At 35.4% G+C, this 14,301-nt stretch overlaps 2 protein-coding genes across 3 annotated transcripts; both read right to left on the bottom strand.

Moving 5' to 3' along the window:
- On the bottom strand, positions 1–11,988 carry LOC149734278 (nuclear receptor-binding protein-like). Of its 2 annotated transcripts, none has more exons than XM_089881845.1 (12): positions 11,838–11,988; positions 10,329–10,451; positions 8,179–8,289; positions 7,175–7,278; positions 5,632–5,753; positions 4,937–5,020; positions 3,461–3,638; positions 2,804–2,925; positions 2,317–2,461; positions 1,821–2,031; positions 1,135–1,350; positions 1–839 (listed from the first exon to the last, which is right to left on the bottom strand). In XM_089881845.1, the coding sequence occupies exons 1-12, from the start codon at positions 11,952–11,954 to the stop codon at positions 495–497; spliced, it is 1,878 nt and encodes a 625-aa protein (XP_089737971.1). In that variant the 5' UTR covers positions 11,955–11,988; the 3' UTR covers positions 1–494. The 2 variants fall into 2 exon arrangements, with proteins under 2 accessions (XP_089737971.1, XP_089737972.1); XM_089881846.1 differs by having other exon boundaries at positions 1,135–1,254.
- A 40-nt stretch (positions 11,989–12,028) lies between these two features.
- On the bottom strand, positions 12,029–14,265 carry LOC149734277 (uncharacterized). Its single transcript, XM_089881851.1, has one exon. The coding sequence runs from the start codon at positions 14,154–14,156 to the stop codon at positions 12,609–12,611; it is 1,548 nt and encodes a 515-aa protein (XP_089737977.1). The 5' UTR covers positions 14,157–14,265; the 3' UTR covers positions 12,029–12,608.
- Positions 14,266–14,301: the final 36 nt, after the last annotated feature.

The raw sequence follows: 14,301 nt of genomic DNA, 5'->3' as shown, positions 1-14,301 counted from the left end.
TAATAATAATGCATATTGTATTATTTATATGACGGCAATTCGGGTATACGCGCTGGCCTAAACGACATTAAATAAAGTAAGAGAAGTTTTCCAGATTCTTCTTCAAGAACTCATTTGGCAGTTGAAACACATATAATATATATATAGATTTATCTCTTAAACGAACTAACACCCCCACGACACAACACCAGGCGTGTTACACCACGGTACCAAGCAGCATGTGTAAGTACGGACCGCCTAATGCAGGTGAATGATTGGAGAACTTTCAATTGAACTGTAGATCGCATCATATGCATGGGGGTAGCTGCAGTGATGCCAGCATCTCATTTTTCGACTTGGGGAGCGCGGTTTTAGCGACATTGCGCAACACTGAACGCGAATACAACGGGGTTGGTCATCTGCTTAAATAGTTCAAGGTATAGGTTAAGTTAAAAGCCTAAGAAATACAGTGTTGTAAGTGGGATTGAAGGCCCTGTTGTTGGAAATAGATCGTTTCAAGACGGTAGGGTCCATTGGTTGGTCGTGGTTGGGTTCTTTTCAAGACCTAAGAAGTGTGGGGAAAACGGCCCTGAAGTCGGGACTGCCGTGTGAGTGAAATTTGGGCTAAAAGGGTCGGGTGTTGGAGTTAGTGGTGACATTAAAGTGGGGCTAAAGGGGTTTGGGTAAACGTTGTTGTTATTATTCATTTGCTGGGAGGGGTCAACGTTTCCCTCAGCTATGCTGGCCAAGGGCGTGGTGTGTTCGGAGACGTCACCAGGTCGCATTGTGACGTAGGATTTGTCGTCGTTACGTGGCCGCAGTCGATCGGCGAGTACAGCAGTGAGGTACGGTAGGTCGGTCTGGACGAAAAAAAAACAGGTTAGAACTAGAACTGTCTGGTTTGGAGTAAAAAATGGTTCAAACTGGAACTGGCAGGTTTGTGCCAGAAACAGGTAGAGCTGGAACGGACACTGACAGGTTTCCACTAAAAACAGGTTCAAACTGGAATTGGCAGGTTTGTGCCAGAAACAAGTTAGAACTGGAACTGGCAGGTTTCATTAAAAACAGGTTAGAACAGGAACTGATCGGTTTTCACTTACCATTGTGTATGCTGCAAAAAAACCCGAAAAATTATAATGGGTTTTTATCAATTACCTCGTGAATAAAATTAAGCTGTAGTAGTTCCCGGGCGAGAACATCGGGCTCCTCTTGTAGTCCGACGTCGCAGCGCAGCTGACGGTTCATCTTGTCCTCAAACCGAAGCTGTACGACGATCTGGTGGAAAAGAGGTGTGCCTGTATCAATGGGGACCGATTCTGGGTCTGAATTAGACAGAGAGGTGTAAGAGTTTTCGGCCGCCTCCTGAGTCTCCTGTCGTGAGAAATATGTGGATGCCGTGAAATGGGCCGTTCAAGCTGGCGTCCAAAGCGAGTTTTATGCAGGGTGGCGACTGCAGTACTTAAGATAGCTGGTGCCGTAAGTGGAGAAAACCGGTCAATTTTTAGCGAGATGAAATTGACTCAACAGAAAGCTATAGAAAACTAAATAAAAATGAAAAAGAGATAAGAGAAAAATATGAAGCAGTTATTAAAGAAAGGTTTATTTATATTAATTTAACCATCACCCTTGTGAAGAAATGGTGCTAGTGAAGAATTCTCTCCCTACGTTAGCTGACCCCTAACATAACTTTTAACAACTAACCCACACAAAGTGACACAACCACCAACCCCAAACTACCAATCTAACACTTTCCATCAGCCTAATCTGTAATGTACGAGAGGATGCTTCACTAGTACCGAAGAACACAAAATAAAAACTCCCGAAAATAAATCTTTTCTTACGTCAAACCCTTCTTGTTTGTCAACCCTGGGGTAGCAACAACACTGAGCGTGAGTGAGTTTTCGGGTTTCTGCTGGGGTTTCTTGCTGGGTTGGGGTTAGTCGCTGCCCCGTACCATTCACCTCACCCTCTGACTCACCCTGGGACTGGGAAACCACCTGCGCAAGTGGGGGCTTCGGAAGTGCAAACGCTGTAAGAGGGTAAATGCCGTTTCTGTAAAGAATTCAGATTTTTTTGTTATAATTACTGGAAAACAGTATCTAGTATAATAAACTAGTATAATATACAGGTAAAAATGATATTCTGTAAAAAACATTAACAACTTCATTTTACGGCAATCAATGGCAAAAAATTGTTATAGTGAAAAAATAGGCTGCTGAAAGATTATTTACATTATGCCTTGCAGCAGAAGTAACAGAGTGAGTGACTGAAAAGAATATTAAACAAAAAAAGACTTATCGATTTGACGGAAAAAAACAAACAAAATTTAAGACTCACCGAACATCTTCAACAAACTTGTCGACATCAAACGTAGAATCCATGTCGCCTTCCGTGAATTCCTTCCCTGCGACTGTGGCCACCACGTTAGCTTTCCGTTTCTCCTTTAACTTATACATGTCCATCTGATTCTCAGGGAGGATTTCTAAATAATGAACGTGGAAAATGAAGGTTGTTTTATCCTTGTGGGCGGCAATGACAGTTGTTATAGTCTATAGGTGTACAGTTCCATACACCTTGTCCCTGCTTATGAGTTACTATGTATGTAACTTCGTGAGACTGTGAATTATAAGAATGAACTTTTTTTCTATACAGAGTTTAGAAAAAAATAATAACAAATTTAGCTCAATTTTGAGAGGTTATTTAAACAGTCTACATAATTAAGATCTTAATATAACTGCATCCATGAAAAAAAATGTAAGAATACAAGCTTAACCAGAATTTAAGTTCAGTTAGTAAACCAGTAATGCTGCACTTTATTTTTCACCTTGATTCTTTACAAATGCATGAGCGGAAAGTAACTTAAGTGAATGAACTTCAAATAAAACAGGATGTAACAGTAACTCTCGCGCTGATGGACGTTCTTGTGGGTCTTTTGACATGCATAACCTGTATATACATTGTATTATAAATACATGTAACTCAGACATAGGCGCCAAACCTGGGGTGGCAGGGCCGGTGTACCCTAAAATTTTGCATTTATCAGTAACATTAGAACCAAAATTTGTTTTTTAAACAATGCACTTCTAATTCTAACTATGTTGAGATCGGATGCTACGAAATATGTAACAGACAAAAATCAAATTGTATAATATTTCGCCAAAATGGTATTGTCAGTTTTTTTTTTAAACAGAATCATCACAAATGTTCTTATATATGATAAAAGCGAAACAGACATAATCAAGTCCAGTAAATTGTATAATAAAACTTATATAAGAGAAGTACATTTTGCCTAAATGGCATCGTCAGTCTTTTGGTTAAATAGAACCAATACAATGTTCCCATATCTGATACAATGTTCCAATAAATGCATCTGTGGTGATGAATCAACATACAGCGGAAAGTGGTTTAAAGATTACTCAAGTCATTCATGGCACACGATAACTTCCTGCTACCTCAACCATACAAGGAGCAAGAAGCTTACCGGATAAATAACTGCTGTTGGTTGTCATCCAACATGGTGATAGCACGCTCAATGTCTTCTAAAGAAATCCGTTTATTTTCAGCGTTTAAGTGCGTTTTGGGCAGCGCCATTTCCAGTGCGCAAATCCCAAAAGAATAAATGTCGACCGCGGGCGTAATGTTCCCCGAACCTTGTGTGTCTGTGGAACAAAACAAGATCAGACTGTCAAAATATATTTAGTACCCTCTAGGCTCTAGCATGTTTTGTTTGATACTGTGTACACTCAAAGTTAGAGAGACTATCGAAATTGTGGGGTTTTATTTTACAATGTAATATTATATTATACAAGTTTCCTGAACCTTGCGTTTCTGTGTGGAACATAACAAGATGGGGGTTTTAAAAATATATTTAGTGGCATGTTGTCAAAGTTACATTTTAAATCTGGTTTGTTTAATGTCTGTTTTATGGACGTAGTCCTTCAACTAAAAACACATTTACTTTCGTTTAAGAAAAGGTAAAGAGAAAATTACCATACCAAATTACCATGAATATATAGTATCTAATATTAAAAACACAGGAGTTGGTTATTTCTGTAACAAGAACTTGGTCACATACATATTTCAAACCAAATACAAGTCATGAGACGTATGGCGTCATACTGATACATTATCTATAAAACCTAATTTCCATTTAGTGGTTTTATTCAACACAGACACCATCCAACTAAAAGCAATATTGACAAATAGAAATAGAAAAGCTTTATCTTAACACTAACAGTAGCTTTTATAAATGGAAAACGGAAAATTTGACCTTGAAACCCTAAAAGCAATACTGACTAAATAAAAACCATGGTCATTTTAGTAACACTAACATTATGCCAGTTTTTTAATGGAAAATAGGAACATTTGGGTATTAAGCCAAAAAGGTTATATTGCATAAATGGAAAACTATAGTCTTTATTTAAAAAATAATAGTATAAAAACTGACAACCAATTTAAACGGAACATTTTTTTTATTAAGCCTATTTCAATGACTAATACAATAACAAATTTTACTGGGTGTATCTGTTTAGTTTTAAAAGCAGCTGTGATAACTTCAGTGTTGGTTAAACTAACACTTGATCAAGTGCTTATGACTTCAGGGACATTTTTCCAAAACTTAACCTATATCAGTATATAAGCAGGAAGATTGGCCAACTGTAGCCTAAATTCTAGGTCCCATGGCATGCCTTGTTGTTGTATAACATAAAACTTAGACTTATAGAAGGAATGATAAAACATATTCAACTTGTGTAAGTTTAAAGGTAGTCTTATTAAAATACAGCAGAAAATGGCATTTTAGCGTCCTAAAACACACAAAAAAACTGAATCACACACTAAGTTACATATGTAGTAACTCGTAAGCAGGGTGTATGAAACAAAACACCCATGTTATACCGACTGTGGTTTTCCCACCCGCAAGAGTAAATAAGTTTAGTTACATCCATTCGCTACTAACCTGTGCATTCTGGCGCAAAGTAGTGCAGGTTCTTATGTATTTGTAGGTACGTCTTGACATGATTTCTTATTGCATCTGGTGCCACTGTAGATAACATGTTAAACACTGAGTAATCCACAACCATTTTATTAAAATCGATATCCAATAAATACTATAGCTATAAAAGACTTTACTGTAAAAGTGAAACAGCCATGATGCCTTTTAACTGACACTCTTTCCCAAACTTTTTATCCAAAGCATGTTTTAACAACTGTTGATTCCAAACTTTACTGTAAAAAAAAAACAGGATAAAAAAGATAATTTTTTATTAACCGAACAAAATTTATTTGAAGTCTACATTTATATTAAACCTGTAATATATATCTTAACATTAATATGTTTGTTCTGACTCAGGATTTAAGACATAAAGATGTCTGTTCTGCTTATAAAACCTTCAGCACTATCATGTTTAAAGTTTCAGTCAATTACACTTGAGATTTAGAAAAACATCCAACGTAATATAGATACTTGATATAAGGTCTCCTAGGACATACATGTACGTCAATGTTACACCACTTATCATAATATACATGTACAGTGATTAGATTATAAATTTCATTAAGACCTTTAGATAGAGAAGCTATAAGGGCAGTTATATGTAATGGTATAGGAATATCACATTACAGTTGGCTCAATATTGTGTATGAGTGAGTTACCTGAACCGATCTTAAGCAGACCATTATGTTGAATGAATATGGTGTCGCATGTAAGGTTCCCATGCACAATGGGGGGGTCACAATTATGGAGGTAGCTTAATGCAGAGAGAATTTGACGGCACCTGTAAGGGCATCACATTAACATTGTGTTTTATACACCACATATATATATGTGTCTGTATTTTTATGCTTTAATTTAAAGACATTTCAATATTATAGACATGCCTTTAATTTTCACAAGTAATCACACAGAAAACCAGAATTTTGTCGGCACCTGTTTGGGCATCACATTAAAATTGGCTTGTGTAATACAACACATGTACGTACTGCCAATGTATATAGGCTAAACATAAGAGCTTAGTAGGGCATTACATTTAACACTCTCTCACACTTTTTTAACACTCTAACACACTTATAACACTTATATAGGCTATCACATATGTCTATAATATATATGTATTATGCTTCAACTTAAAGACACTTTAATATCATAGACATGCCTTTAACTTTCATGTGTAGTCACACAGAATACTATAACTAATGAATATAACATACAATACAGGACACTAGGACAGAGGACATAAATTTACAGAAATAAAATAAAAGCATCAGCCAAAAATGTTTGACTGTTAAATTTATTTAACTGTAAGCTGTAATATTAAGTACAACTGCTAACTATTATTTGGTTTTTCATATACAGGAAAAGACAGATATACTTTTCTAAGAAAAAAGTGAGCGTAAGTGAAATGTTTTACAAATATGGATATGTTGCGTAATGTGTATAGAAACTAGCTTGGCCCATTAAATTTAATCAATAAGTTGTGAGAAAATTATAAAACATAGTGTTTATGGCGCTACAAGATATAGCAATTATAATAAAGCCTATAAAATGCCCTGCCTGGTACATAACTATAATATGTGGGCACTGTGCATTAAAGCATGAAATTATTATATTTTAATTTGAGCATTGTTAACAGTTGGTATATTAATATAAGCCTACCATGTATTTTCATTATTAATAGGGTAATACTGACTGTGTAATGTTACAGATTCAAACTGTGCACATTAAAATGGCAGCATGTACACCTATTAATTAATAGGTAAATAGTAACCCAGTAACCCTTTTACTAACTGTAACCATAGCATGTAGGGATATTCGTGTCATACACATTGTTTAAACTACTGCCACCCTTCCCTATTGTATGAGTCATGTCTTTCATGCACTTTTGTTTTAATTACATCTTAATAAGTTTCAACAGGCTGTAAGTTTATTATATTGTACTTTAGGTTTAACAGTAATGCAAGCTTTTTTTTCTTCATTTAGTTATTTCTTGTCTATTCCCTCTGCCTTTTTTAAGGACTGGCGACTGCTATTTTGTTATTAATTGCCTTCTCTTCATTGTTTTAATCTAAACCTCATCTTCGCTATTATTTAAATAGATGATTTTATGTCATGTTAATGTAGTATTAGTGTGTTGAGTATTGGTCCATATTACTGAGAGAGTCAGACCAGAGAACAACAGAGCTGTTATAAAACACTGACCATCGTTTCCATGACTTGGTGCTCTTATATTTATGGATCTCTTTGGTTTTGTTGAGAAACTTTTTCACAGATCCAGAACTCATGTACTCAGTAATAAAAATAACCTGCAATGATAATTGGTTACTTACCGTCGTTTCCATAACTTGGTGCACTTATATTTATGGATCTTATATTTAATTGGTTAGGCTGGGAATAGATTTAGATGGTGAACAATATGCTTAAACACAGTACTGGGTGTTGGGGTAATAGGCTATTTCTGTCTTAAACCCAAGGTCCCTTGGCATGCACCACCATATGACCGCACCCATACAGAAAAAAAAGATTGAATATATATAGTAGGGGGGAAGATGGGACACCTTTATATTCTATTTTCTCGTCCTATTTGGTAATAAACAAAGAAGAAAATTCACTAAAGAATAAAACTGTATTCTCAGGACTACCACAAACCGTTGTTAATTTTTTAAAACATGTTGGATATTATGTGCTAAAGGTGTCCTTTCCTCCCCCACCCCACTACTTTGTATATTACCAACAATAATTTACACTGTATGTAAATCGGCAAAGGTCTAATCTTAACTAATCTGGAAGACATTTTTGTATAGGTAGGGGAGTCTACAAAGTTTAAATGCCAAAAGAGTGACAGTATTTTATCACCCCTTTAAAATGCATTGATGTGGAACAAAACTTTAATATCAAGAATACTTGGGAGGTATAGCTTCACTGCCTCGCAAAACATGATAATTTAAAATAAAATTACATGTCATATATAAGTGTACCACCCGGAATGTTCATTTTTCCCAAAAAGTAATGGAAAATTACTGGAAATCATTATGTTTATGGCAGTTACTTGATATTAAATTAGTATTGATCACACAAACTATGTAAAAAACTATATATATATATAATATATGACATAAGTATAACACCTAGACAACATATTTTTATCATATATAGTATCACTGGTGTATGGTAATACCCATTAGTTTGTTAGTTAACTAACTCACTCTAGTTTTTTGCGGATCTTTTTTAGGAGAGTCGATCCAGTATCGGTGAAATTTGACGATATTCGCGTGATCGATTCTCGTCAAGTTGTCAAACACAGCACGAATTTGTTGCTGTAAATATTAAGGTGTGTTAATACAAATACCTAACGAGTGATATCACATTGGGTGGGTACTTTATATATTACACAAGATAAATGGCTCGTCACTGACAAAGGAGCACGAATCTTTTGCTATGATGCTATGAATATAATGTGTGTTAATACAAAATGAAATACCCAATGAGCATATGACATTTGGCATATGTGGGTCAGTGTATCTGAGATAAGATAAAAGTCTTGTTAGAGATAAGGAGAATGTAGCAGGTTGCTATTGTCTCCTTACTTATTTATAGCTCAACAAGCTATATGTATCTTGAAGGAATGTGCAAGGCTGCATGTCCAGATATATCTTATGTGCTTACAGTTTATTACACAATACAAATCACTAAATCAGCAGCTTTTGACCTTTTGTGGTGCAATACATTATGTATACCACTTTTGCCAGTAACCTAAAATGTGTAAAAACCAAAGGTACAGACTGAAATAAATGTACTAAAAACAAAAAAGGCTTGCCTACCCTTACTCACAATTACACACAAGCCCATAAAAGGTCGGAGTCAAAAACCATCAAAAGTCGATGAGTTTATAGAATGTTGTGTTAACATGTTGTTGTATTGAAACCACAATTCACATGTGCTCCAATCATAATAAATAGATGGGTGGAGACGTAGGTTAAATACATAATGGTTCACATATAAAAATAGAGAATATATAATGTAATATTATACTCATACATACACTATTTTATCCATTAATTTAAAAAGTCAATGTAAAAAACTGTGCCCAAATTTTAAATATAAAAGGTTGCCTTGCCAATTATAGCCTAAAACATTTTTTGCACCCTAATTTAGGCTACAACCTTACAACAACAATGAAATGCTTTGTGAATCACTGTAGTAGACAATCCAAACAAATCAAATGGTGACCCACATTTGGGTTTTGAACCAGGAATTAAGAAACACTGCTTTTGGAATTTGTGAATTATATTTAACAAAATAAATAAATTGAAAACAAGGGACAGATTGTGTTATGGTTTAGCTGCTGTTTAATTGCATTTAACAAAAACAAAAAAAAAGTTTATGTCTTTTTGTAAATAGAGATCTAGGTTGTTAAAATATCAAACTTAAATAAGTAACCATTTTAACTAGGTCAACTTATGGTAGGCTATTATGTTTAATGTTTACCAACATCTTTAAGTTGCTATGGACAAGTCAGAAACAACTACGTAACACGTTGACATCATAACTAAAAACGGCATCATACAACAAACACCCAGTTCAACATAATGACTTCAGCCACTCAAACAGTAATGGTGTCTCAAGATCTTGTTATAAACATAGATTAATATTATGTGTTATAATGCGAATGCCCAAGACAGTTTTTAGGCTATAACACTCAAGGTATGCCAGCAAATTTAGTCATTTCCTCTAAATTATAGATGGTACGTCCGTACGTAATAATTCCCATCAGGACTTCACTTTAGTGCACAATTAAGTTTCATTGGGGCATTGGGAGAATTGGTTCAGCTAGGTATTTTTACACAACTCAATACAAAAACCACTATCAAGACAAACATTAGGACTGTCTGTGACTAAGGGCATTTTATATTTATACATCTACATAGTCATCATGTCTGCTTTGTTACTTCTTGATAACATAGGGCAGTCATTACACCATGCTTGTTTTGTATCAAAACTCGCCATAAACCCCTATAAAAACACACTAATTTATGCAAGGATCTTGTGCTATGGTAGCAGACAAAAGTCAAAAACAACCAACTGTTTAATAATAAAATAGAGAGTCAGAGAGATATATACTTCTCCTAAATGGCATTGTCAGTTCCTTATTCAAAAAGACACATCAGTTGTTATTGTTAATGAGAAAACCACGTTAAAGCTTTAAGATTACCAGCCACATATTTTGACCATGGATGGTACTATAGCTGGATGAAGAACACTAATCAGCTTAAAACTGTGTGGGCCATAGGAACAGGCTGTATGCTAAAGTGTCAGGTTATTAAGTGCGCCATAACAGATTGGAAACTCCAGTTACCTCTTGTGCTTTGTAACTTTTCCGTTCTGAAAACTGGACCTCATTCCAAACAACTTCTACTCCTTCCTCAGAATCCATGGCTAAGTAAGCTCGGTCAATGCCGGGTACATTACGCTGAGATACCTACAAAAAACATGGTTTAATGGTTAAGTTATACTGGTCCTGGATCAGTGGTCCATGCTGTTTAAAGCATAAACATATTTATACATAACATATTGTGTTGAGAAAATGAAAGCAAAAATGACACAAATGTGCCGGACAAAGATTAACTAGTCAATTGTTAACCAAAAGCGCAAGAAGCTAAACTAACAATTTTCATAGAGTTAGACAAAATTTTGCCAATATTTTTTCAACTTTTCACTTTATTTTATTGTCTGTTATATATCTTGTATATAACATTAAGCTTTTGTTTGAATTTAACTTATTATATAACATTAGGTGGGCATGGTAACGTTAAAACCTATACAAGGTAGTTACACCACTGTCGTGATAAGGAAAATAAATGTCAAACTAGGGTTGGCCATTCACCAAGGCAATGGGTATCTATCTAGAGACATTAAAGATTAAAATAAACATTGAAAAGTTTAAGTGCATGGTATGCTTGTACTTGTGGTTGGCAAGCAAATAATTATAAAGATATCTGCTTGTAAAAGCAACATCTACAACTAGGGTGTGAACAAAAAATTGAATTTTATAGGTGGGTGACTGAGGGTATATAGTTTTTTAAATGCTGGTACTTGTAGTCAGCCAGCAAATAATTGTAAAGTAATCTGTACCGACAAACAACAGTAAGAAATATGGTGTAAAAATTTTACAGTAGGTGATTGTATAGTAAAGTTTACGGGAAGCTAAACCTTAAAATTTACAGCCAGTTTAACATTATAGGGGATCCATTTAACGGAGGCATTTTAACTGGACTATATCCTATATATACAATGAACAATGGTGTTTAATCAACTCTGTTTAACCAACCATTGAGGTATGGTGGTATTGATATGCCAAAGTGATCTGGAATGGGTTTTGATTGTTGGTTAAATAGCAAACGTACAGTAAATGCTGTGAGGGCGATCTGTATTGCTGTGGTGGCAGATGGCATGGCAAATATGTGGTTACTAATTGAACGTCAGTCACCAGGTTGTCAGTTGCGCAACACAACATACTACTATATACTAATAGACTGTAGATGCTCAATGAAATACTGAATTCATTCTAACTAGCAACACTACTTATTAATTCTCAAAATAGGCAAATTTTAAAATATTTTACTTTAAAATAAAGTGTACATAAATACATATAAAATGTTATTGGATTAAGCCAATGAAAAGCTCATTGCACTGAAAAATTGTGAACAATATTGGCTGATCAATGAAATATTACCATTCAATTTAGCAACACTATTTACAAATTGTCAAAAAAGCAAACATGTATGGTAAAATTAACTGTTTAAGATTGAAAGGTCATATGATTAAGCTAATGAAAAAGTTTAGAGCGGTATTTTTTATTATTTACCTCTTCGCTTCTCTTCAGCCATCTTCCGCATGGACTCTCCTCCAATGTTTGACTTTCATCTTCGCTCTCGTGCTCACTCTCATCACCAGGGTCCTTCCCTGCTCCCGAATCAGACATTCTCACAAATTGAATTTTTACTTCACACCAGCAAAGCTTACATGATAATGATAATTCAACTAATAGCCTAAAAACTTGAATATATAAACATTATGTGGATTTGAAATACAAAACAAGTTACATTATGTGTATTTTAAAAGCAGAATAAGTTATTACTGCAAAATGCAAAGATAGGAAAAAAGAATACTTTATAATGACTTCTGATAAGCTAAGATTGATAAAGGATATGGTATAGGTGTATGATTCATACCATGAATGTATATAGTATGTATGATGCTATAAAACGTAATGTAAAATCACCCTTGTCTATAAGGCTTATGAGAAATCATTTAGTTTATGCCTGGCAAGTTAGAATATACAAAACCAAAAAAATCTGCAAAATCTAAAAAAAAAAATATTGCACAAACTGGCACAAAAATGGCAAGAATAAAACAAAATGGTATAAAGGTTTTGTCACAGAAATTGGAACATTAAAATTTAAAAACCAAACATTTGTTTGTGTTGCACCTGTTAGAAATATATGCATGGTGAAATTTAGGCCGATACTGAAAATTGAAAAATAGAAAACTTACAGATGAGCACAAGTTAGGAAACTATTATTGCACAAGTTTTTTAAACTAAGCTAGTTATGATATAATTGGATTTATTATCAATTCAAACACCAAACACTGCCTCAGCATATATATTGTCTTCATTTGCCTCTGGTATAAGACTTGCAGCATTGTTGGCATCAACATATATATCAGCATCTTCTGGAGGTGCCGGTGGCCAATTTTGGTTTGGCTTTTTGGCAACCGCTGGTTTTAAAGCAGCTTCTGTGATTGCTGGTCGTTGAATATTGCTGCCATTTGGTTCTGTGGGCTTGGGGGTCTTTGGAAGCTCTTTTGAACGAAGTGGGGTTATGTTGATGCTTAATTTCTTGCTTCGTACAGCATCCAAGTACGTCTCTCTCCAAGTTGAGCTGGTAATTTCCTGGGCAGCGCCAATTGTAGCGAGAGTCATTTGGTAATTGTCGGAAAAATTAGGAGCAACAAGGGCTTTAACAAGGTGGTCTAATTTAGAACTGAGTTCGATTAGGAAATTATCATGTGGGCCTATCTTATTCTTAGGCAGAGATAGGGAGAGTGATAAACTACATTGCAGATAGGAATTTACACTCGGTTTTGCAGGTCTCACAGGTGGTGAACGCTTTCCAGGACTGGATTTTGGACTCATAGTAGGCGAAGACAGGACTTTCGAGTTTGCGGGCTTAGGAATTGGTTTCGGCATAGCCAGCTTTTTGTCAAGTGGTTTTAAAGGTTTAGGAGGTAACTTTGTAAGGTCTTTTACTTCAGGTTTTGGTTTACTAGGAGAGTTACCAGGTGGAACAGGAGGGGGTAAAGTTGGTGGATTGCTTCTTGTTCTCCGTGGAGGAGCCACGCTAGGAAGAGGAGGCGGGACAATAGAATGGGAAGACTGACCAGCGTTTATGGGAAACAGTTCCTCTTTTTCTCTCTGTTGCTGCATTTTTTTGGGACCAACGAAACCAACAAAAGAATATTCATCATTTGTGGCGGAAACAACCGTAGCTGTGTTCATGAATTTTGTTCCGGATTTTAATCCTTCCATTTTTGTTTTGCTCGGACGAAACAAGCAAGAGCTTGATAGACGTACGAGTCTTTCGAGGGCTGATTCGCCAAAATAAACCCAGTTTTCGTTGACGAGAGCATCCAGCGCAGATTTACAGTTTTTCATTTTATCTTCATCATGTGGCATGGACATTGCTTCATTTAATATCTCCCTTGCTTTTGGTACATCGCCAGAGAAAATGTGCAGCAAAGCAAGGTTCAAACGAATGTCGCAGGCAGAGATTTTACATAGCATATTTAACTGCTTGTAGTCAATAAATGGGTTACCCCTTAACGAGCTCAAGGCGGAGCTAAAATTATCTATTGCTTCAGCATAATTTCCAAGGTGGGTTTGTGAGACTGCTAGTTGGAAATATCCAGCAACCAGATACTTGTCTTTTGCTATAGATTGTGAAAATGCATTCTCTGCCTTTAAGTACTGCTGAATCTGTAAATGACAGCAACCAATGTTAAACCAAATAACAGACGAAGGATTGGGAACTTGTTGGAATATTGATAGAGCTTTAAACCAATCGTTTTCTTCTGATGCTTCTACCCCTTCCTGCTGGAGCAAGGCTGCATGCTTCGATGCCATCTTGGTATTATAAGTTTCACCAGCCAAAAGTGTTCTGTGTTCAATTTAGACTGTAATACCTGTTATACACTAAAACACCTGTTAAAACAATGATTTAATAATTACAAGAACATAAAATTGACACGTATATTACTATAACAAAGAC

This window comes from Ciona robusta, chromosome 7 (genome assembly GCF_009617815.1).
Source record: "Ciona robusta chromosome 7, ASM961781v2".
NCBI lineage: Eukaryota > Metazoa > Chordata > Ascidiacea > Phlebobranchia > Cionidae > Ciona > Ciona robusta.
Note: the sequence above shows the minus strand (reverse complement) of the source record. Positions and strands in the feature narration are given on the sequence as shown.

What these genes read in the sequence shown, in the direction of transcription:
- LOC149734278 (XM_089881845.1), bottom strand. Translation starts at nt 11,954, where the DNA reads ATGTCTGATTCGGGAGCAGGGAAGGACCCTGGTGATGAGAGTGAGCAC. An exon ending in GGCTGAAGAGAAGCGAAGAG is followed by an intron (nt 10,452 to 11,837) that starts GTAAATAATAAA and finishes TGTTTTTTGTAG; the next exon opens with GTATCTCAGCGTAATGTACC. An exon ending in ACCAAGTCATGGAAACGATG is followed by an intron (nt 5,754 to 7,174) that starts GTCAGTGTTTTA and finishes ATGCCCTTACAG; the next exon opens with GTGCCGTCAAATTCTCTCTG.
- LOC149734277 (XM_089881851.1), bottom strand. Translation starts at nt 14,156, where the DNA reads ATGGCATCGAAGCATGCAGCCTTGCTCCAGCAGGAAGGGGTAGAAGCA.